Here is a 26,053-nt window from a genome sequence, read left to right as displayed (position 1 = left end):
ATGGAAAAGGGTGCTGTTATGAAGTGCCCTTTATGCTGCCCCTAGCAGTAGCAGCCTATTTATTGTCTTAACTTGCGTAACCTCGGGGTTACCATGGATGACAAGCTCTCCCTCACAGCCCACATTGCTGCAGTCTCCCGGTCGTGTAGATTCACCCTCTACAACATCCGGAAGATCAGGAGATACCTGTCTGAGCATTCCACCCAGCTGCTAGTCCAAGCACTTGTCCTCTCAAAGTTGGACTACTGCAACTCGCTGCTCGCCGGTCTCCCAGCATGCGCAACCCGTCCTCTCCAGAGGATTCAAAACGCATCGGCCCGCCTGGTCTTCAACCCACCCAGACGCTCCCATGCTACCCCGCTTCTCATCTCCCTTCACTGGCTACCCATCACAGCCCGTATCAGATTCAAGACCCTGGTACTGACCTTCCGAGCGGTGAACGGGACTGCACCCGACTACATCAAGTCTCTCCTCCAGCCTTACACCCCCACCCGCCACCTACGGTCTTCTTCTGACAACCGTCTGGTGGTCCCACGCTCGAGAGCGCCCGGTCCCAACACAAGCTCTTCTCCTGTCTGGCCCCGCAATGGCGGAATCAACTCCCCACCTCCATTAGAGACACTGACTGTCTCCCCACCTTCAAGAAAAGGCTTAAGATGCACTTGTTCAACTTACTTTGACAATTTTTGTTCTGATTTAACCCATAGACTCAACCAACTATTATTGTGGCATTATTTGGTTAATGTTAATACACTGTTCAGTTTTCCCTCTTCCTTTAAACCATAGGGGAATATTTTTGGTTGTTTGGCAAATCTTAAACCCCCTACACTAGGAATCTTGCCCTAGTCATATTCTTTCTTCTTTCAACTCAATGCATCAGTAAAATATCTTCAAACTTATTTGAAATTGTCTTTGTTCTTTTGGAAGTAATGTACTATAAGCACTTTGGTACTGGTCATTTCCTTGGAAAAGCTAAGGGTTTTGTTTCATTTTATAAAGGGCTAATAATTGTGACCTTAACTGTATGTGACATCCTGTACCTCTGCAGCTAGGCTTGGTTTGGTTCCAGGAGCCCTCCTTGGTGCAGAGCAACAGAGCACCATTTGCTGGCTCCATTAGATGGCCTGGGTTACATCGGTACTCCACTGTGCTGTTGAAGAAGAAGTCACTTCCTGTGTATATGCCGTTTGCCAGAGGACCAGGGTCGCCACAACTGATCACTAGAGGGGAGGCAGAGAGACAGCAAATAGTTCAACTTTAACTGCAAATCAATAAAATCTTACTCTCACACACCTGCAGTTTACACATTGCTCATATAAAGCCACAGATCTGCTTGATAATAAATACTAGCCATTTTCGCATGTTCAACCTAAGAGCATCATCAGTTCTTATTGTATTTTATTGATGACTGCAATGCTTTTGATCGTGTTAATCATAAAAAGTTGTTAAATTGAGTCAAAGAGGGGTGCCCAAATATATTGCAAGAATTCTTGCATATTGGAATGTCCACCAGACCATGTAAGTAAAATGTGGCAATAGTGTCTCAGCCCCATTTGGTGTTAGTATTGGTGTCCCCTGTTATTTTTTACGTATGGATGATCTGTTTGTGCAATTGAAAATCTGTAATAAAGAGTGCATGATTGTTATTGGTATATTATTATGCATGCAGGTGATCTTGTAGTCTTCAGTCCAAATAGTGCTTGGTGTGTAAAATTACTTGAAACATTGTGACAGATGATGATATTTATAGGCAATGTGGCTGTAACAAACAATGTTTAGCACTACCCTTTACCAATCCAAGCTAAGAGACACTGCTAGAGTTGTCTAAACCTTGATAATTGATTGTGTTTGTCATTTATTCTGTGTGCTGTTCTTGTCTTTTAGTGTATCTGGACCCTAAGTCCACCAAGTCCAGCAAGCCAGGCCACCATATCTATACTGTGTGTTGGGTGTGGGCTGTCAAGGTGTCTGTCTACCTGTGCTTTGGTGGGCATGGCCCGTTAATGTGTCTGTTCTGTGCAGTGATGGACGCTTGTCTAGTTGGGGAAATACCTGTGCAGTCGGGGGCGTGTCCGGTCCAGGTGCCGTTGGTGGTACAGTGTCGGGTGGTGAGTCCGGAGGTCTTGTAGCCCTCCCAGCAGGCATAGGCCACAGAGTTGGAGAACACCATGCCATCGCTGAACACAATCCTACCATGAGCCGGGGTACCGGGGTTACCACAAGACACCGCTAAAGGGGACAACCATACAGTGTCACCATAACAATCATAGATGGGTTACCATAGCAACACACATGAGTAAGAGTTGTAAACACAAGTCTTTCGTAATACATCTTGTTTGTGGTCAAGCATGAGATTCGTAGATGTATAGATAGATCATTCAGAATCAAGATTCAGCATTAAATTGGGAACATTATTATATACAGGCACAATCACATACACACACAATTATTTCAAATAGCATAACATGGCACCCGGCGATAAAAAAACGTCCTCCTACTTCCCCTCGCTTCAGTTAGAAGTGTTAATACGCGTTTATGCTGAATCTGAGCACATATTACGGAAAAAAGGCAACACGGCTGTAGCAGCAAAGGAGAGACAATTGGCATGGGAGACAATTGCTGGCTGAGTCGATGCTTATATTTGAATGCAGTAGCCTAGTCCATACATTGAACATTTAACCACACTGTCTGTTAATATTACAGTTGAAAAAGTGGTGGAATGTAATCCCACGGGCGCAAAAAAGTTTCTATTTCTGCCTAGATTTTGTTTTGAAAACAGAGGCCTGAAGAGGCCTAGAGGTGGTAGGTATTAGCTGGAAGGCAGAATTGGACCACAGCTTGAAGCCTTACCCAATTCAAATCAAAAGTCAAACATAATACCACAATATATTCATATTTGGCACGTTTTTATAAGAGTACATCCAGGCGTTTTCTAAAAGGGCCTTTTGGAGACTCCAAAATGACCCTTTGTAACCAAGGTCAAATACTTAGGATAAAAAGGTATTATTTTTCATAATTGTTATCTCTACTAAGAACAATCATATATTATAGCTAAATCCCCCATTAGTATTGCTGAAACACAAAAACTGAAGCATGAACACATTGGAGTGCTTCATCTGATTTAGCAGGTTTGACGCACAAAGAACACTGCTTCTGTCATCCATTTTGCGCCAGGGACTTTTATTTTGAAGGCTCCACAGATACCTATCATGTTATGGAAGCAAATCGTGACCAAAATTAAAATGAAAATGCATTTCCAGAAATGCTTTTTCATTTTAAGAATGTGGCTGCATTATTTGACTCATAAATGAAATTAGTAATCAATCATCCTATTTGCATTTAAATTTTCTTCTTCAAGAGTGCTCAATCTTTCACTTAATTAAAATGAAAAAGAAAGACATTTGAGATTTAATTTTCAAAACATGCCCCAGCAAATATATACCAGAATTCAATTTGAAATGTAAAATTTGAAAATGAAAATGCATTTCCAGAAATGCTTTTTCATTTTAAGAATGTGGCTGCATTAATGGACTCAAATTTGAAAATGCATTTCCAGAAATGCAAAATGAACGAAAAAGCATTCTGAGCGGCGCAGCAGAGTGACGTCAGTAGCCGCTCTTCTTCAGCTCCCTGCTGACCGAGCTACCCATCTTGTTCGGTAGGGGGCGGTGTGCACATCTGCATTGCATTACATTGCAAATGTGCCGGGAAATTGATTGAATTGCCGGGTCTTTAGAGCAGCGTTCCCCAACCGGTGCCCACCGGTCCGCGGACCTGTACCGGTCCGTGGGTCATTTCGTACCGGGCCGCACAAAAAAGAATTAATAACATTATTTCCTTTTAATTGATTATCAGAGTCTGAAAGACGTTTTATTCTGAAAAATGACCGGATTCTCTCCTTCTCCGCGGGCCTTTTCCCCTGAGCAAAAAAGCTCTGCAAAGACGTTTGTTTACTCATTTTTTAGCAAGTTTGTGAGCTTTATTGAGCGGTATCATGCTCTTCCTCTTGACACATGACAAGTGATAGTTACCACTCAATGAAGCCTGTTTGAGACAACAACTCTATCGGTGTTTTGGATGAAGGCTATCCTGAGATCGCCACTAAAGCACTGAAAACCATGCTTCCATTTCCAACATCAAGCGGGATTTTCTGCCGTGACAGCAATCAAACAAAATTATGGAATAGGCCTAAACTGGATATAAGGAACGCACTTCGGGTGTCACTGTCGTAGCTTATAGTCTCGTTTACACACAACAGTGGGACTGACACATCGAAAGCTAGCTAGTAACAATATAACGATGGAAAACCAGGCTAAGAAACTTAAAGATGGGGCTGAAAAATTAAGAGACAAAAATACATCACATTCACTAGACATGGTTTTGTCAATTGAAAAAACGGCTATGTTTATTTTACATAAAACTCCAAAAACGATTTTTCTCTCAAATCAGCTAAACTATTTTTCTCGCACGCTCCGCGCGCTTGCATTAGGTGTGGAAGTCACTAACTAGGATCACATCAAACCCATAATGTGCTTGCATTAGCAGCGCAGCTGTCCAGGGCCTATCTTTCCTCCCAGTCCGTCCCTGCCGGTCCGTGAAAATACATGAAAGCGGTCCGTGGCGCAAAAAAGGTTGGGGACCGCTGCTTTAGAGGACGCATCACAGATCATGGCGCTCCCTCAAATTGTGCAAACACTGTTAGAATTAGCTGAGCAGGTAGAATCTAATAATATATCTGAGTCTGATGCCTGTGACCGAGTAGAACAAGTCATAGAGAGCTTGGCTGTATAATGAGAAATGTAGCGAAGAAGGGGGTGAGCCAATTAAATTCTTCTTCTTTTAGTTTAAAGGCGGTTGGCAGGACAACCGCCAGGTAGTAATTTTATTAGACAATCGATGTATGTTTGTGCACCAGTGATTTGATTTAAATGACCTGACTTATCTCTCGAGACATAAGTTACATTATATTACCTAGTCTCGATAGCGGTATCGATAAGCTCGGACCTTATTGATCTTCGGGTTTTGAGAAATTTGGAACCGGGTGCTTACAGAACCGGGTATCAATCCCCATCCCTAGCTAGCCTACGTCACAACGTTGGCACACGTTAGCAACGACGCATTAGATACGACGTGCATAGAGACTGTTGCACAGCAAGTATCGTATCGTGCCATGGTGTACTAGCAGCATTATACATTTAAGCAATTCAAGACTTGCATGTACAGTAAGTAATAGGGCTGCAACTAACGATTATTTTAATAATTGATTAATCTGTCGATTCTTTTTTCGATTAATCGATGAATCAGATAAAAAAACAAAAACAAAAAAGCATTAATTTCCAACCCTTTATTCAAAAACAGAACTGACAGTGCAAATTCACAGTACAAAAAATCTTCAGAATGTGCATAAACAGGCACACAATTTTGAAAAAGTTATTAATATTAGCGTGGATTTAATGCTATTTTCCAAGATGAGCAATTTATTTGAGTTTTGTTTAAAACTTTAATGAAAATTGAAAGGTTGTGGAAGTAGGCCAGACTTTATTAGAATAATCTGGTGTATATTTAAGATTTTTTGACACAATTTTGAAAAAAGTTAAGATTTGCGAGGATTAAGCTATTTTCAAAGATTAGTGATTTTCTATCATTTTATTTGAAACTTCATTGAAAAAGTAAAGGCTGTGGAAGTATACCAGACATTGTTAAGATACTCTGGTGTCTGTTTGAGGTTTTATATTCCAAAAAATATTATAAAAGTCTAAATTTTTCAAAATGGTATGGGTTGTTTTCACCGGTCCCTAACGCGATGCTGCAAAGTAGTGTCTTCCGAATGTGAGAGGAATGTGGAATATGAAAATAACTTCACCTCGGCCAATTAACACACTGTTTCGATGTATTTAGTGTGAAATGCTCCCACACCTTGGATGACTTGGGTCGTACTGATTTCTCTGCCTCCGCCATGTGTTTCAGAACAACGTTACTCAACAACGTCTCTCCGATGGCCTTTCCTCTACCTTCGCTACGCACTCAACTAAACTTTTTTTTTTAATACTCAAACATCTCCGCGACATATTGAGTGGCGTAATAATCGCGCGACACAACGAATCGATAATGAAATTCGTTGCCAACGCTTTTAATAATTGATTTTAATCGATTTAATCGATTCGTTGTTGCAGCCCTAGTAAGTAATGTCACATTAAATAATGTATTTAAACTCAAGCTTGTGTGGTGCGTCGCTGACTTCAATGCCACAGCCTAAACTTTATGTCAAAAGAAAGTTTTTAATTTCCATCGCATTCAAACAATCCCCTCAGTGTAGTTTGGCTAGCAACAGCAGCTAGCACTAGGCTACAGTAGCTTGCTCGTAGCACAATTCAGCTTCTCCAGGCAGGGCTCTAGACTGAGACCAAAAAATCGCTTTTGGCTTTGTTACTGACAATGATCGCTTCCAGCAAACTTTTTTGGAATTAGCCATTCCCCCTAAATAAATATCAAGCTTATTTACGTGTTTGGGGGCATATTTTCAGTCAGCAGATGGTACTAGTACTGTTTGAATCGCGATTCCATCTGAAAAATACTGCCGGTGACAACGTGGTGAGAATAGCTTGTTTCAAAGGGGGTTCAGCTTGTTTATTAAATGGACCCATCTGCAACCGACGCAAGCAAGCACACCCTACAATTTCCCCAGAAATTGTATCCTCTAGTTCTTATTTATTTTCCCACCCCTAAGGATCTGTCAATATTTGGACTACATAGACAACGTTGATGTCAAAAGTTTCGTCTTGCTAGCGATTGAGTTGCTTGTTTTTTTATTTACATTCCGTTGCATGGTTTAAGTTGAAATTACATTTTGGTGGCAAAAAGTGCCTTTTGTCAACAAAGGGTACTCAGTGCTAGCCTACGTCATAACGTCAGCACACGTTAGCAACGACGCATGGATACAACCCAAGCCCCCATCCCTCGCCCCTCGGCTTGAAGCAACGGCCCCGGTGGATGTAGGTGGTATTGCATTTCTTGTTAGACTGATACTAACAGGGCACGAGCACAAAAGTTCACATTGGCCGATAGCCGATTTACCTGGAGCTGAATGAGCCATATTGAATGAGCACAGGGAGAAATGGCTTGAGTTGCCTGCCCTGTTGTAGCAAGTTTAGCAAATGGTTATTACACATACATGAAATGTTGTTAATATAGTTTATTCCCGTTATTTTAAAACAGATTTGATTTTTCTGTCAAGAACGTTTTTACGTTCATGACATGATGGCAAATATTATATTATGTTAAGCGTGAGCATAGATTGTTGACATGTCTATCTGGAGCAAAGACGAAGATTAATACTTTAACTGATAACCACAATAAGAAATGATATAAATATGATTAGTCTTGCCTTCAGAAGCTTTTGTTAAACACACCCATTATTCTTTTTTTTAATCGTGTCATCAAGCCAGACTGCTTTTTGTGGGACAATGAAGGTCCTCAGTGACTATGTTTCACCCATTACATTACATTTAGTCATTTAGCAGACGCTCTTATCCAGAGCGACTTACAGTAAGTACAGGGACATTCCCCTGAGGCAAGTAGGGTGAAGTGCCTTGCCCAAGGACACAACGTAATTTGGCACGGCCTGGAATCGAACCAGCAACCTTCTGATTACTAGCCCAATTCCCTAACCGCTCAGCCACCTGACTCCCTGATGGAAACATCTTGTATATTGGCCTAGTTCTGTTAATATGCCCCTTTCAAAGGCAAATGTTAAATAAAGTATATTTTAGACACACTTCTCAAGCTTTTATTTATTACATTATTTCCAAGTCTTATTAGATCACGTTATATCCATTAATAGGCGTTTGGTTTTGTAAATTGAACATATAAAACACAGCCCACATTTCTACACTGATATGTAAATTGAAGGCAGTGTGAATTTCGTGGCATTTCGTTTGAATATACAGTTGACAGTAAGCTATGGTAAGTCTGCATTATGGAAGATTTCTGTTACCAAAATAACTATTAAGCTTTCTTTGCCTGGCGAGAACAACGACGGCGCTAGGTGTTCATGTTAACAGTTTATTTAATCCGATACAATGCGTTGTAAATCATACTCAAATCACAAGAAAAAAAGCTGCATATGTGATTAGTTCCATCTAGAATAGCCCTATATTTAGCCCTATAGCATATTTCTAAAAACCAAGTGACAGGAATACTATACAGTGACAGCATACATTTCCGTAAAGTTTGCATCATGTCTCTGATTCTTATCGGACTTGTACCCCATTCTGCCACTGCAATGCCTTAGCTCACACCCTCGCAACCATATAAATCTATGCTCGCGACTGGTTGTCGCAAAGTATGACGTGTACAGCTAGTTGCAAGCGTGCACGAGGTCTCGGAGCTAGGGAAAAAAAGAGCCACTGTTTAAAGCTAGACCGGAAGAGTCGGAAGTGGAAAGATGGCGCGGTCCAGTTTCGCGCTCTCGCTTGCCTCACTGCGCCACTGAGCACTTTTCATAGAAATTAATGGGGACGCCATCTTGGAAGACAAAAGTTGCTTCCTCTAGTAATATTAACTCTATGTTACAACCAGAGAATGTTTAATTTTGAGAGAGCTGCCACTCTCGGGAAACTTCCGGGTTCTGAACTGGTTGCAGTTCCACTCTAGTTCCATATTAGGGCGCTAACGGTCGAGTGCAGAATGAATGGAGGTCTATGGAGCTATACCTCTCAAAATCCACTTTTCTCATGATATAATTTTTTGTCTAGTAATTTGAATTCTGAATTCGAAAGGGGACGCAAAAAAAATACACACTGCTGGGTGATTGATTTTTTTAAAGTTGCCTTTCTGTTCTAAAAAGCCTTTTAAAATCTCATTGACGTCATACACATTGTACGTCCTGAGATACTGCTTGACGGCAAGCTCTGGTTACTTCCACTTTTCTCTCGAGGCATCGACAACACAGCTGACAGGTTAGGCTCTCCTTGTCAATACACATGCTAGAAAGAGTTTTGGTTTACTAATGTTGCTGCTAATGTTGCTAATGCTCTGACATTCTGGTTCTGCTTCGGATGCCATCAAGCGGGATCTCTGGTCGTAGTCAGTCCTTCACTAACCAATCAGAATTCGTTAGCAGAATGCTAGCGTGTAATGGGCAACAACGACTTACCCTGTAAGAAATCGAAAGCACATAAGTACTCGTTCATTCAACTTTCGACCTGTAATCCATGTTGAACATGCAAAAACTACAATCAAATCTGAGATTTCTCAACGACAATCAGGTGAAAGAGACAAATTTAGCAGTTTAGCTCCATAGACTCCCATTCATTCTGCACTCGACCGCGATCACTCCCAGTGGAACTGCAACAAAATTCGGTACAATGGGGCTTAATGGCCAGGCTCTCCTTAAACAGGCTCTGATACAACGTGCATAGATGTGCTGTTGCACAGAGAGTATCGTATCGTGCCGTGGTGTACTAGCAGCACATGTAGGTTACATTTAAGCAAATCAAGACTTGCATGTACAGTATGAAATGTCACAATAAATAATGTATTTAAACTCAACATTGTGTGGTTATGGAGGATTATAGGGGCCAAAACTAAATAAATAAATACTTGGATAAATAAATAATTATATAACACAAAGCTTAAATAAATGACTAATTGGGTGTGCTCAAGCCTTCGGCGAGAGCACAACCTTTGTTCTCTCACATATATATTATTATTATTATTGGGTGTGCTCAAGCCTTCGGCGAGAGCACAACCTTTGTTCTCTCACATATATATTATTGGGTGTGCTCAAGCCTTCGGCGAGAGCACAACCTTTGTCCTCTCACATATATATTATTTATTATTGTTTATTTTCGCCCCCCTAAAACTCAGTCAATATTTGGCCTACATAGACAAAGTAGGTGTCAAAAGTTTCGTCTTGGTAGCGATTGAGTTGCTTCTATTGGAATTTACGTTCCGTTGCATGGTTTAGGCTGAAGTTAAGTTTTTGTGGCGAAAAGTGAAGCTAACGGTGGCTAATTTGATAGCCACAGTCACTGACGTTACTAACGTCACTACGTCACTAACGTCACGAAAACACGCGTGACTACCTTTGGCAGAACATTCGTTTCGCATCTGTTAACTTGGGGGATAGCTAGGCTAACTTTAGCCTTACTGCAAGGCAGCTGCAGAAACGCCACAAGCAAAGAGGCCAGGGTGATAACTATTTACTCATTTTACTTTGTGATATGACACACAAATGTGATGTGTAATGTACAATATAAGCTGATATTATTAAGGAAGTACATCTACTTTCGGAAACAGTAGTCTACTATTTCACTGAAGTATTAGCATCATGACATTAGCCTGTGTTGCCCGGGCAACACATACTACAGTGGTCTATGATGTAGCGTTATCTGTTTTCAATCGTTAAAATAAACATTCCTCACATATACATTTTCGTTGTAGGATTTATTCTGACATTAGTAAACGATTTGTTGGTGAAATTACCATTACCTGTGGTTTCAAACCAGTGTAGCTCACTGCAACGCTGTAGCTTACGCGAGACACACGACAAAAACATATAACTTACACAGCTGTTTAGGAAGTCAAACGGCGACAGACCATGTTCGGCAATCCCCTTACTTAAATCAAAAGTCTATCTAACTACTAACCTGAACTTCATTGCCACAGCCTAAACGTTGTCAATCTGTTCATGAAAATAATTAATTTCAGCTTAAACCGTACAACGGAACGTTAAATCCAATTCAAATAACGCAATAGCTACCAAGACGAACACAGCAGTAGTCTAGTACTGTACCGTAGTAGTAGAATTTACCGGGGCAGCTTCTCCACACAGGGCTATATCGCATTTTGCGTTGTTACTGACAATGATCGCTACCAGTGAGCTTTTTATAAATGAGCGATTTTCCACTAAATAAATGTCAAACTTATTTACGTTTTGGGGGGCATATTTTCAGTTAGCAGATGGTACTGTTTGAATCGCGATTCCATCTTCTACTGCCGGGTAACGTCGTAGAATAATCTTCAAAGGGGGTTCTTTATTAATGAATGAATGCAATGAGTAGGCTAAATGCATGAAAATATCATGAGAAGGGAAAAACTTAAAATGACGTTTAAATCATAGAGATTAGGTCAATTTTTACACCGGTCTGCCCAATTTATTGGGTGTGCTCAAGCCTTCGGCGAGAGCACAACCTTTGTTCTCTCACATATATATTTATTTATTATTATTTATTTTCGCCCCCCTAAAACTCAGTCAATATTTGGCCTACATACACAACGGCGGTGTCAAAAGGTTCGTCTTGGTAGCGATTGTGTTGCTTCTATTGGAATTTACGTTCCGTGGCATGGTTTGGGCTTAAGTTAAGTTTTTGTGGCGAAAAGTGAAGCTAACGGTGGCTAATTTGCTAGCCACAGTCACTGACGTTACTAACGTCACGAAAACACGCGTGACTACCTGTAGCAGAACATTCGTTTCGCATCTGTTAACTTGGGGGATAGCTAGGTTAACTATAGCTTTACTGCAAGGCAGCTGCAGGAACGCCACAAGCAAAGAGGCCAGGGTGATAACTATTTACTCATTTTACTTTGTGATATGACACACAATTGTGATGTGTAATGTACAGTATAAGCTGATATTATTAAGGAAGTACATCTACTTTCGGAAACAGTAGTCTACTATTTCACTGAAGTATTAGCATCATGACATTAGCCTGTGTTGCCCGGGCAACACATACTACAGTGGTCTATGATGTAGCGTTATCTGTTTTCAATCGTTAAAATAAACATTCCTCACATATACATTTTCGTTGTAGGATTTATTCTGACATTAGTAAACGATTTGTTGGTGAAATTACCATTACCTGTGGTTTCAAACCAGTGTAGCTCACTGCAACGCTGTAGCTTACGCGAGACACACAACAAAAACATCTAACTTACACAGCTGTTTAGGAAGTCAAACGGCGACAGAACATGTTCGGCACTCCCCTTACTTAAATCAAAAGTCTATCTAACTACTAACCTGAACTTCATTGCCACAGCCTAAACTTTGTCAATCTGTTCATGAAAATAATTAATTTCAGCCTAAACCGTACAACGGAACGTTTAATCGAATTCAACCAACGCAATCGCTACCGAGACGAACACAGCAGTAGTCTAGTACTGTACCGTAGTAGTAGAATTTACCGGGGCAGCTTCTCCACACAGGGCTATATCGCATTTTGCGTTGTTACCTTACAATGATCGCTACCAGTGAGCTTTTTATGAATGAGCGATTTTCCACTAAATAAATGTCAAGCTTATTTACGTTTTGGGGGGCATATTTTCAGTTAGCAGATGGTACTGTTTGAATCGCGATTCCATCTTCTACTGCCAGGTAACGTCGTAGAATAATCTTCAAAGGGGGTTCTTTATTAATGAATGAATGCAATGAGTAGGCTAAATGCATGAAAATATCACGAGAAGGGAAAAACTTAAAAGGACGTTTAAGTCATAGAGATTAGGTCAATTTTTACACCGGTCTGCCCAATTTATTCGTTTTGTTTCAACGATGAGGCTGCCTCTACACTTCACTCGTATTTTCAGTTGTAAATGAGCAGCAAAAAAAAAAATGCTTTTAAATCTATGTCATCTTTATAAATAATAAGTATGCATTTTTATATAAAATACAGAAATATCAGTTGTAAAAATGTCATTAAAAAACGGACCCCTGTGCAACCGACGCAAGCAAGCACACCCTACAATTTCCCCAGAAATTGTACCCTCTCTAGTTATATAATGAAATGCCTAATTGACATACAAAATATATAAATTACAAATTAAATGACACTAAATATATAAATGTTACATATATTTGTGTGTGTATATATATATATATATTTACGTTTTAATGTGTTCACATATATTTATACTTACATTTATTTATTTATCCTTACGTTTTTTTATTTATCCTTACATTTATCCACGGTGTAGGGAGTCAGGTGGCTGACCGGTTAGGGAATCGGGCTTGTAATCTGAAGGTTGCCAGTTCGATTCCCGGCTGTGTCAAATGACATTCTGTCCTTGGGCAAGGTACTTCACCCTACTTGCCTCAGGGGGAATGTCCCTGTACTTACTGTAAGTCGCTCTGGATAAGAGTGTCTGCTAAATGACTAAATGTAAATGTAACTTGCTGCAGCAAAATAAATCCGTTGTCTGCGTCACCAAGTCAGGGGGTGGGTTTAAGCCTCTAATTGGTGAATGAACAGTATTACGCACCAGGCAGGCTCAACCAGTCGATCAAGCTGTCTTCGATCTAGAGGGATCCTCTATCGCCTCACTCTGCAGCTGCTAGGGGTGTGCGATACTGCAAAATGTAGTATTGATCCGATACCAAGGAGTAAATACAGGGCCATACGGCGCCCCTGCCAATATCAATATTGCTGATTTGTAATATTACTTTTTACTTAGAACAGCAGTTTATCTACTTTCGTGTCGAGGGCACAATGCCTCCATTTATGAAGTGAATGCAACATCAATATGAAAATTTGAATTAAAATTTAAAATTTGAATTTTCATGATCATTTAATGATTTTTCCTTTAATTACTTGTTCATGATTATGATCATAATAAAACACAGTCAAAAATACTGTTAGTGTGTGCCGCTGAGTCGTGTTACTGCAATTACACGCCGGCAACAGGGGAGGGGCAAAGTGAGCTTGAGCGAAGTTAGACGGTGTTTGCACAAGTTACAACCACTATGATGTAAAGGGAATTGTGTACTGAATGTAGAGAACATAAATTGAAACTTAAGTAAGTAAGTAAGACTTTATTTATATAGCACATTTCATACAAGAATTGTAGCTCAAGGTGCTTTACATAAAATCAATAAAAACGATAATACAAGTGATAAAAGTAATAATTAAAATAGCAAATTATAAAAACAATAATGTAACTAATAAAAGTAGTAAAACCCTTCTGAGATAAAATTACTTAAATGCTTCGGTAAAAAGGTAGGTTTTAAGCTGTCTTTTAAAAATGTCTAGCGTATTTGCTTCCCTAATATTTATGGGTAATTTGTTCCATAGTTTTGGGGCGTAATTGACAGAGCTGTAGTCTTTCAGTGGTTTTCTTGGGAAGACCAGTGAAAAGTGCGTTACAGTAGTCCAGCCGGCTGGATATAAAAGCATGAATTAACTTCTCTGCATCATTTTGGTTTATGAATGGTCGTACCTTTGCTATATTCCTCAGGTGAAAGAGAGCAGTTTCGGTCACTTTATTAATGTGAGAGTTGAAATTCAAATCTGAGTACACCGAGACTCGTCACACCTAGACTCGTCACCTCTGGTTTAAGACAGGGGGTTAAGCCTCCTAGATTCTTAGTAAGCATCTCTCTTTTGGATTTGGGGCCACATAGTAGGACTTCGGTGCAACAGAGTCTAACACAGATAACAGTGCATCATTGAGGTTCTCTACCATTTCATTCAGAGAGCAATCATGGTTAGTCGGCTCATATAGAGCAAATTGTTCAGAAAATGTCATCATAGCTGTATCGTCTAAATATCTTCTATGGACTAAGAATTCTTTTTTGGTATTTCTTAGGATAATTTCCACATTAAAAAGTATATAAGAGAGGGTTAGATCAGTTATTGAAATATTATTATTTAGTCCAGTTGTTATCACTACATCTAGTGTGTTTCCGTGCCGGTGTGTTGGGTCTGTTATGTGTTGAGTTAGATTGAAACTGTCAAGGAGATTTAAGAGCTCAATAGTTCTTGGGTCTGCTTTTTTATTTACTTGGATATTTAAGTCTCCGTTTAAAACTACTTTGTCATATCTAGTGACACATAGTGATAATAGTTCAGAGAATTCTTGTATGAATATTGGCGAGTGCTTGGGTGGCCGATCAAAAAGTATTGATTCGGTTTTGAGCTCTATAGCAAGATATTCATATGATGTGAATTCACCTAGCTCAGTGATTTTGAACAACAGTTTAGAGGAGAAAATAGCTGCGACTCCTCCACCTTTTTTTGATGTCCTAGAAACTTGGTGAAAGCTGTAATCGGGCGGACACGCTTCTATCAAAGTTGCTGTTGCCGTGTCATTGTTTAGCCAGGACATAGACAACTTAGACAGATGCAGTCTAAGTTGTTTTCTTTGACCAGATCATTAACTAGAAATGTTTTGTTATTTAGTGATCTAACATTTAGAAGGGCCAGTTTCATCTGTGGGGTATTAACAGATAAAACAGGGGTAGATAAATCTGTTGGAAGAATATGGATAGTTCTGTGACTTCTTTAAGCGAGTGTTTGATAGTGTCTCAGGTCCGGTGCTAGAGATTATAAACACACAGAAATTCCTGCATTAAAATAATGTATCATGACAGTTTGTATGATTTGGTCATTTATTATCACACTAGCATTTAATTATCACGGCAAACAATTACACTGCACTAAACTGTAAGTGTAAATGTAAAGTGAAAATAACAAAACCAGTCAGTATGATGACTTGAGCGAATATCATTCATGTCTTACTAAAACAGCGGCCACGCGAAAGGGAATGAGGAAACTGTTTCTTCTACTAAAAAATACAATGCGGGTCACGTGAAAAAAGGATCCAAAGACTCGTAGAAAGACCGAGTCGGGAAATGAACGAATCGTTTGTTTCCTCCAGTACAGAGCCTATGCAGGTCACGTGAAAAATGATCCAAAGACTCGTAGAAAGACCGAGTCGGGAAATGAACGAATCGTTCCCTCTAGCGTTTCCTCTAGCTACCACTACAGAGACTATGCAGGTCACGTAAAAAATGGTCCAAAGACTCGTACCCTCTCTTTGAGAGGACTCGTTACTCCCGAGTCCTTGTAAGGATTCGTTCAAAATGAACGAATCGTTCACGAACGACACATCACTAGTTTGACTAGCAACAGCAGCTAGGGTAGCTTGCTCGTAGCACAATTTACTGAGGTCAGCTTCTCCACCGTGCAGGGCTCTAATCTAAGATCAAATGGTCGTATTTGGCATTGTTACTGACAATGATCGCTTCCAGCAAACTTCTTTTGAATTTGCCATTTCCGCCTAAATAAATGTCAAGCTTATTTACGTTTTTTGGGGGCATATTTTCAGTTAGCAGATGGTACTGTTTCAATCGCGATTCCATCTAGCTAATAATACTGCCGGTGAGAACGTTGTTACTTAGAAAAGCTTGTTTCAAGGGGGTTCAGCTTGTTTCAAAGGTGGTTCTTAATGAATGAATGCAATATGAGTGGGCTAAATGCTTGAAAATATCACTACTGTAGAAGGGAAAAACTTAAGGTGACGTTTTAGTCATATAGGTTAAGTTCATTCTACATTTACAGTACATTGAGTCATTTTAGCAGACACCTGTATGCAGAGCGACTTACAGTAACAGGGACATGATACACTTCACTTTTTGTATTTTGAATTGTACATGAGCAGCAACAAATGTGGGCTATGCTTTTAAATCTATGCGATCTTCATAAATAATAAGTAGGCATTTTTATATAAAATATACAGAAATATCAATTGTAAAAATAGCAGTTAATAAACGGACCCATCTGCAAACAAGCACACCCTACAATTTCCCCAGAAATTGTACCCTCTCTAGTTACAAATCTTCTTCTGCCATTGGAGTCTATGGCAGCCCCTACAACCGTATGGTAAAAAGTTGTGAAATTTGGCACACTCATTAAAGGGGTGATTGACTGGGTTTTTGGGGGTATTTCACACTGTTCCTTAAGGTCTCCAAATAGGGTATGTAACATTGGTTGGGCTGAAAATGGCCCGTGCTGTTCTATGCCCCCTGATACATCCATTGAAATTTTCCCGGGAAAAAACGCTAGGTTTTCTCCTTTTATGGTATGCTCATGAATATATAAATGAGCTGCGCGCTGATTGGTTGGTTTACAACAAGTGAAGCTGCAGGGCAAAAACAACACTCACTGAAACAACAAAGGTGGAGACTTGAAATAAAAACATACAAATAAATCTATTGTGTCTACACAACACTGTTTTTAACAGATTGACTAGATATCATTTGAAATGATTACGTTAATTGTTTCCACTTCAGTTGTCGAAGCAAACAGGATTGCAGTGCTAGTGGGTAACGTATGGGTTATACTGGGTATACTACAGCTTAGCAAACAAACTATCGTGATTCAACTCAGCTTCAGTTAGCTCTAGCTATATTGCTGAAAAATAGATCTCGACAAACATGCATCTTGAATTGTAGATTTACATGACCACGCGGGTTATTTATTTGAATGAAACACAGTCAGGAACATGAAATAACGTTAGCCCCATTGCCAATAAACTAGGCTAAATCATCACACATTCTATATGCTCTTGCGTTAGCAAGCTAAACTAGTTGACATGCCTACAGTCTAGGTGTTTTCGCTATCTAGCTGTTCTTGCAAATCATTGCGTTAATAAAAAGCAGATGAGCTAGAGTCTAGCTAACATTGACTAGACGGGCATGGCTGATGTTTGTCTATACAGTAGCGTAGAAGATCCCTGTGCAGTTCGACCCTCGACACATTTGCGCGAACCATTTCACCAAGGACGGTTTTGAAAACCTGGGACAATGTAAAGCAGGATTTGCTATGAAGCTGTTGCTGAAAAGAGGTGCGTTTCCGACCTTACGTTCATCACAACCGCAAGCTGTAGTATGATTTTGTCGGTAACAGTTATTAGCAACGCTAACGTATCCTGCCTTTCCCAGTTCTTTCAAATAGATAATCTAAAAAAGGTGGAGCCACCGAACTGACGCCAGTTCGGTGGCTTTTTCATAACCTACCGTTTTACAGCTACATTTTTTAATTGTGAGATTTGCATAGGAAAGAGGTGTCAAGGGACTTTGAGGTTCACTGTATGTCCATTTTACCCACTGAACTGTCGTTATTCAACTGTGACAAGGTAAACTCGGTTCTGTAATCAATGACCCCTTTAACACAAGTTCATCACAAGCTAGCAGCTGCCAACTGTATGTACCTTACCTATGTGTGTGTAAAGAATGCTGATATGAAATATGAAAAACAACCAGTAGTCAATGTGCAAGCTGCCAATTGTATTGCATCCTGTTAAAAGTAGTGACGGCATTAAAAAAAATTAAGTACGGCCGATCGTATTGGCTCTTTGCCGACGCAAGGGGACAAATCATAAGACGGCTTATTAAAAGCTATATATAAGTTATATGTAAGCTTTACGGCTGTTTGGATGTCAACACATGCACGTGGCTGCCTGCTAAAATAATTACATCGATTTGTTGGGTAATGCGTAGGATGCGTAGGATGTTCAAGTCAAGCGTAGCAGCGTAATTGGGGTCTGGAAATCGTATCTGCTACGCCAAAATCGTGTATGTTGGCAGCTCTGCCATAAGTGTCAGTGACAGGATGTCGGCTCTGTGTGGTCTGGCTGACCTTGCTACAGTATATATAATATATATTTACAGTATGTGTGTGTTTCATACTTAATATGAGAGTGCCAATAAGGCTCCCGCATGGCTTGGCAGCTGAACTCTCATCATGTTACGAATTAAACACAGAGTGTTAAAGGAGAGGCTGGCTGGCTGTTGCAGCATGGCCTGCTGAACCACAGCCAACAACCCATACACACATCATCGTCTGGTGTTCACCTGGCCAAGGACCAGAATAGTTGACCATAAAGGTAATTGCAGAATATAATATGTGCTAGAAAAAACTATTCTCCATGAAAATTGCCATCAGGCTCCTGTATGGTCATTGACATCGTCATTGATTGACCTCTTAATAGTTACTTACACACTGTCCCTTTCAGCTGCTGGTTGCACTATCTGTAATTTTACACTATTGCACTCACTGTACTCCACCTAGGTTAGAATAGGTTATATGGTTGTAATAGGTTTTATGTGTATTTAGGGTTAGTATAGTGTATTATTTATTGTTATCTGTATATTTAGGAAGTTTTAGTATTTAGGGTTAGTATAGTGTATTATTTATTGTTATCTGTATATTTAGGAAGTTTTACTTATTTAAGCTTAGCATAGATGTAAATAATGTTCTGTGTACTTATTTGTTATGTTATGTTATGCAAGGTGCTTGCGTTGTCTTGTCTTAAGAATTTCAGTGCCCAGTCTGACCTTGTGTTGTTCTGTATACCTGACAATAAAAGACTTGACCTTGAACACTGTACATTTAAGCAATGCATTACATTCCCCATCCCCACCAACGATAGTGGACAGCACATCCTGCCTTGATAATACCAATTAAATAACCTGCATTATCCCCAGAGTGGATAGTGTTGAGAATAATACTGTAACAGTTTGAAAACAGTGCGTGTAAAACTCCATATTGTGTATATGATATTGTTGCTATGGCAGCTCTTACCGTCACACACTGGTTGGGTTCCACTCCAGGAACCATTGTGAAGGCAAGTCCTCTCAGCTGAGCCAATCAGAGTGTAGCCTGCCTCACAGTTAAATCTCAACAGGCTCTTCAGTCGGAACTCCTCCCCCAATCTGGAGCCGTGGGGAGGGATGCCGGGATCACCACACACACCTGTACTACCACCTGGGACGAGGAGAGAGGGGTCAGTAAACACACACAAACACACACACACACATACACATATATACATAGAGGAAGCCTGGGAGTAGGCATTGGATGAATGACAGCAGTAGTCACTGACTTTGTGTTTGAGTCTTTTACTGTCAGTCTAAAAGTAAAACATTAACGGTAGGTAGATGACAAGACATCCAGATGTGTGTGCATATGTGTTTATCAGTACCTGTGCAGTAAGGTGGCGTCCCACTCCAGCGCCCATCTTCCTGGCAATAGCGTGTGGCATTGCCCAATAGTGTCCTCCCTTGGACACAGCTGTACTGTACTAGGGAGCCCTGTGTGAACTGTCTTCCTGATATCACTGCATTAGGCGGAGTCCCAGGATCGCCACAGGAAATGGCTGCAGGTAAAAAGGGAGCTTGAGTGGTATATTCTATTAGATGTGTTTGGCTATTTTTAGCATGGGTTACAGTTTTTTGATGGATTGCTGATAATGGATATATATTATTGAGGTTTTCACACTCCATTATTATTAGTATCTTTACTAAAATGTAAGCAGAGATACAGCCAATAGCTGCAGTGGGGGGGGGGGGGGGGTGGGGGGGTGGGCTCACCAAGGCACTTGGGCAGGGCTCTGTCCCAGCGAGCATCTGCTAGGCAGGTAAGGAGTGACGAGCCCAACAAGTAGAAGCCAGCCTTGCAGTGGAATACCACAGAGCTCCCGAAGCTGAAGCTTTCTTGGTGGCGCTGTGGCTGGCCAGACTGACGCACAGAGTTCTCCACAAAGCCCGGATCGGAGCAGTTTACCACTGTGAGATGAAAGCAGATGAATGCTTAAGAGGGAAGGAGAGGAGGAGGGAGGGAACATGGAAGATGGATGGAAATCAATAGATGGGGAAGCTTGAGCTGCAGCGTCAAGCTTGAACTCCCCCCTTTTCCTCTGTCTAACAATCCACATCTCCCTTACATTCCCGCTTCATCTCTTTCGTCATATCTCCCCCCTCCTCTGTGCTGCTGCAGAAGATGAGCTAGTAATAAGACAGCCAAGTGCATTTGTTGCCTTACAGACTTGACAGAACATTGCTTTCACTCAGTGCCCTTCAGCAGCAACAGAAAAGACAGAAATACATATTTGGAGACAGTGCAGGAAAAAGAGAAGAATGGGAGAAAGATCAAAAGAAAAAGACAGTTAAGTAAAAGACACGGAGATGGACAGTAGCACCAGTCTTTTAGTGTGCAGTAGAGACAGCAACAAGACCTGTCAAAGTCTCCTCCCTCTCCAAGCCCTCTGGGAACCCCCCCCCCCAAACTCATAATTGGCAGCTGCTCCTGGCCCGTTCCTGCCTGTAATAGATATCATTATTCTGGTCAGCCGCCTGAAGACAGACCATTGTTAGAGGGGCCATTACTATACCTGTGTGAGGAAGAAATGGTGACAGAGCAGCATAAAATGAGGACAAGAGGAAGACACAGAGAACACAATGACACACTAAAGAACTGGCTACAGGGCTGGTGTGAGAAGTTAACATACTGCAGATGGTATGTCATCTCCATGTCTGCTTCCTTTGCCTTCATAACACTTCCTAACCAGTACCATGCATTTTACATAGGATAATATAGGCAATCAGGGCCTAACTCTATCCTGAGCTCAAAACTAAAATCAGAAACCACAGCTGTATCTTTTTAGCTGGACTAAGACCTTGCGATATTACTTCCAATTAGACTGTCAGGGCAATCTGATCTTATTTTATGTATTTTTTTATAGCTTATAAAATATTCTCAAATAAACAAAACAGTCTTAGATCCACTGCTATAAAAACTCAGATGGCAGTTGTTATAGCTTTGGCCCGATCTGAATTGCTAGGGAGAGGCTGCTTGAATGCCGAAGTCAGCTGCCTTTGCATTAAGGTGTTTTTTTTTCTTGTAGCATTGATATTCACACTCAGGTGGTGCCGTTTCAGGTGAGTTAGCATGTTTGTCGTGTTGCCGGTGTTATCGCCCAACTGGTTTCCAGACTAATTGGTTTCCCAGCTGTGCGTTCACCTATCAGTCTGCCTCTATCACCAGATTCGTCACAAATTCACAAACATATTACTGGAGATTTGCGATTTGCTGCAGCGAATATGAAATGATACGTGCACACTACATTACATCCATTCACGACAAAATAAATGGAGACAAAATAAAACATTTGCAGGCTGTCATGAAGTGGGATTCGATCGCACTAGAGCAAAAACACGTAGTACACTAAAGTCCATTGCTTTACACTGCGAGCTATTCTAGCTCATAGAAGAATTGCTAAATGAGTTACGTATTTATTAACTACCTTGGCCTTCAGGCAACATCTTGTTTTGGCTTCTTCTGAAACAACTGGTTACCGTAGACACTACCCGAATGTAGACTACTAATCACGTATTTGGGGTTGTTTCGAGGCAATAGCCGTATTTACCACAACATCACAGCTCCTTCTGACACCACATCGCTGCTAACCCAGACAATACGATCAAAATACGCGTAACCCTTTGAAACACGGTCTATTTGTTTCTAATGCGATTTCGTGTATGGCCATGTTTCTTCGCTATGTCTTTTGAAATCAATTCATTTCATAATTTAATAATCTGATCAAATGTAGTGAGCACTAGGCTACATTAAAGCCATTCACGCCATAATAAATGCAGGGCTGCCAACTTTTGCAAAAACCTTGGAGTGAGATTTGGTATTTGGTCCCCAACGTTAACAGGGCTAGTTGGTTGGCGTTGCCTTTTCAGCGTGAGATATAGGCTACAAGGTGTGGCGTGAGAGCGTGTGAAATGGTTGAAATGCGTGTGTCTCACGGCCAATGCGTGAAAGTTGGCAGCCCTGTAAATGGAAGCTAAGAAAATAAAAGATTCTCTAGCTCGCATGAAGTGAGATTCCATCCCACGAGCAAAAACACATCCATCATTGTAGTCCGTTGCATTACAACACGAGCTACTGAAGCACATGGAAAATTTATCAATTCAGTCACAAATGTATTAACTACCTTGGCCTTCAGGCACACTTTGTTTTGGTTGTTCTGAAACAAATGGTTACCGTATACACTACCTGAACTACTACTACCTACTCATCACGAATTGGGGGTTGTCTCGAGGCAATAGCCATATTTACCACGATATCACAGCCCCTTAATGATAGGCTGACCACATATTGCAAAGTAATACTTAAATCGTCGCTGTTAACCCAGACAATACGATCAGCTTAAATGCGAAAATGTTTCTTTGTTTGACCACCAACAAGTTAACACATAACTTGAACCATAATAGGGCCAGGTACAGTGCAATGTAGTCAGTACAATAATACTGGGTGTTAAAACACACCTCTAGGATAAGTCAAGAAAGCAGGATCCTGGAATTTGATCGAATGTGAATATCGTTTTCTTTTCTTCGCTGCAGTGAAATAACCGGCACTCAACGGTTCTAATGATTAACACAACACAATCTCATCTCTCTTAAAGCGTGAAAAGGTTTTAAATCTTTGAAGCTGAATATCTGGGCTAGAGCTTTCCTGGTTTATCAACATTCAGATATGCGTATTTTCTTCAACTATTTTCAGATTTCAATGTATGAGATTATTTGAAAGTATACAATCTGCACTTTCACAATCTGTAAAATGAGTGAAGTGAGTTGGCCGACAACCGCCCCTTTTCATTGGAGCCCCTTTTCCACCCCTTTTCATTTTCAGCGTCACATATTTTCAAGACATCTAGTGTGTGTGTTTGTGTACTGTATTAAACATGTTGCAAATGTGTGTGTGTGTTGGTGTCTAGTGATTAAAAAAAGTTTCTGCCTTACCCAGACATACAATTGTAAAAATATTTTTTAATACTGCTTTTACATTTACATTTAGTAGACGCTCTTATCCAGAGCGACTTACAATAAGTACAGGGACATTCCCCCGAGGCAAGTAGGGTGAAGTGCCTTGCCCAAGGACACAACGTCAGTTGGCATGACCTGGAATCAAACTGGCAACCTTCGGATTACTAGCCCGATTCCCTCACCACTCAGCCACCTGACTCCCACTCCGCTTTTGCATATGAGCAAGCGTAATTGTGTATAAGAGCATGTGCTTTACCTGTGCATGTTTGTGTTTCATTGTGTACCTCTGCAGACTGACAATGTGTTGCTCCACTGTCCGTTGATGCGGCACTGTGCCCTGGAAGCACCGTAAAGCAGGAAGCCGCGAGCGCAGGTGAAGTTGACCATGTCGTTCAGATTGAATTCACTCCCGTTTGTCCGCCCGTTGGCAGGGTTGCCCGGGTGGCCACAGGTGATGGCTGTAGGGTCAAAGTGAAGGGGATTTACACGGTCTGCCACACAGTGTGTGTATGAAGATAACTGTGTAAATCTGTACAGTAATAGACCTTTTCAACATCAAACAGTCAGACTGAGCAGACACAGACAGGGGAGAAGAAGGCAGACTTACGGACGCAGACGGGGGCCTGTCCAGACCAGCGGTGGTCCTGTTGGCAGATACGCACTGATGTCCCAATGAGGCGGAAACCCAGATTGCACTGATAGACCACAGTATCTCGGTAACTAGAACCGTCCCCACTGATGTGTCCGTTGGTAATAGGGTCAGGGGAGTCACAGTGACCCGCTAGGAGGGAAGACGGTGGGAAACAATCATTAGAATCATATTTACCTGCTGATGGAGAGAGATTAGTGCTATGAAGTACCAAGATTATGTAGTTTAGTAAAGTTTATAAACAGTTCCAGTGAACTTTACCTAGACACTTTGTCTCAGTGCCGCTCCAAAGTCCATTAACACTACACTCCCGGACATGGGACCCTACTAAAGTGTATCCTGTGTTACACATGAAGATGGCGGTGGCACCATATGTAGTCAGTGTACCGAGCTTGGTGCCATAAGGAGGGGATGGCAGATCTCCGCACGAAATAACTAAAGGAAACACACACACAAACAAAGAATCAAAGTAAATAGGGCCAAAGATGATTTTTCACTAAATATGTGTGTCTACAATTTCACCTAAGAACCTGAATATGGCTGTACAGTCTGCATAGTATTCTTTATTCACCCACTTGTACATCCTGTACTTTATGGACAAAGGGTCAAGCCCACTCAAAGCTTTATTTGTATGTTATCATAAGTAACTGAATGTGTATCAATCGTCCTCCTCGACTATGACATCAACAATCCCTCTCTGACCCCTGAGTACCTCATCACAAATACACTGTATACACTGCTCTGTGTATTTGCGTGTATAGAGCCATAAAGTTGCAGAAATTATCTGTTTGGTTGCATTGTTACTAAGAAAGGTCGACAGATTGAATGATTACGTAGTCTAACATTGTGAACTACAACTCAAGTAAAACTGAAGCTGCTGAAGTGGGGGTCAGATGGCTGAGCGGTTAGGGAATCGGGTTATTAATCAGAAGGTTGCCGGTTTGATTCCCGGCTGTGCGAAATAACGTTGTGTCCTTGGGCAAGGCACTCCACCCTACTTGCCTCGGGGGGACTGTCCCTGTATTTAATGTAAGTCGCTCTGGATAATAGAGTCTGCTAAATGACTAAATGTAAGTAAAATGTATCAGCTTCTAACCCCTATTTCCCACCAGACACCTCTGTGGCCCGACATGACTGCTGGAGCTGATCGTAGCAACCGTTTCTACACCTAACAAAGCAGACAATCACTGCCACCCCTACGTCGCTATGTCTGCCATTATGTGGATAGCTAGGTCGATAAGAAGGCAGCTAGCTATAACTACTAGCCTCACCATTATGCCATGTCGGTATTATCATCTAGTGAGACCGGAAGTGAAGCCAGACCATTCAAGAGATTACCCATAGCGTTGGATTTACCTTCAATTAAAGTCAAGTTTCTTAACATGTGTTGTCAATATTGTCAATTCAAAGTTGCAACTAACCAAGAAGTTTACAGACCAATCCTTTCAACACGGTTCACAATACCCAAACCCAGATTAAGATTTATCACGAGCAACCTCGGGGTTGCCGCCCCCCCAGCCACAACACGGACACATGACGTGGCGCAGTTGGCGCCCTTTGCTGGTAGTGCGGAAGGTTTAATTAATGGATGCACTTTGGAAAATGCTGCCCCCCTCTTCATGCCGACCTAGGCGGCTGCCTATGTCGCCTATAGGAAGGACCGGCCCTGTCTCTATATATTTTTTTTAATGTAGCAGGGCTGCCAACTCTCACGCATTTCAACCAATTCACATGCCACACATTGTATTTCTCACGCTGAGAAGGAGACGACCAAGTAGTTCTGATAACGTTGTAACGAGTAATGAACGAGGCGCAAATACACAGAGTGAAGCAATACTCAAGCTCACGACGCGCAAACTCGGAACACCCGTAAAATCTCGTTTCGGGGCTGGGTTGGGTTGCGCAGCAACATTTTGGTTGGCCCTGTCGCGGGGTGGAACGGGAGAGGGAGGGTTTCGACGCACCGGTTGCAAATCAGGCTGAGGGGGGCTGGAGATACTAATAAAATATCTTTTTGGACG

General features: G+C 41.2%; 1 protein-coding gene across 1 annotated transcript in view; it reads right to left on the bottom strand.

Moving 5' to 3' along the window:
• LOC134022079 (CUB and sushi domain-containing protein 1-like) overlaps nt 1-26,053 on the bottom strand; it is a 522,528-nt gene that overhangs the window by 44,483 nt on the left and 451,992 nt on the right. The window contains exons 52-59 of the mRNA XM_062463297.1: nt 24,294-24,467; nt 23,991-24,164; nt 23,668-23,841; nt 20,144-20,338; nt 19,756-19,929; nt 19,356-19,538; nt 2,053-2,229; nt 1,041-1,220 (exon numbers count right to left, since the gene is read on the bottom strand). Coding sequence (XP_062319281.1) covers nt 1,041-1,220; nt 2,053-2,229; nt 19,356-19,538; nt 19,756-19,929; nt 20,144-20,338; nt 23,668-23,841; nt 23,991-24,164; nt 24,294-24,467 — 1,431 coding nt within the window. The remainder of the gene's footprint in view (nt 1-1,040; nt 1,221-2,052; nt 2,230-19,355; nt 19,539-19,755; nt 19,930-20,143; nt 20,339-23,667; nt 23,842-23,990; nt 24,165-24,293; nt 24,468-26,053) is intronic.

The sequence above is a fragment of the Osmerus eperlanus genome, chromosome 6, assembly GCF_963692335.1.
Source record: "Osmerus eperlanus chromosome 6, fOsmEpe2.1, whole genome shotgun sequence".
NCBI classification, from domain to species: domain Eukaryota; kingdom Metazoa; phylum Chordata; class Actinopteri; order Osmeriformes; family Osmeridae; genus Osmerus; species Osmerus eperlanus.
This window is presented reverse-complemented; position numbering and strand designations above follow the sequence as displayed.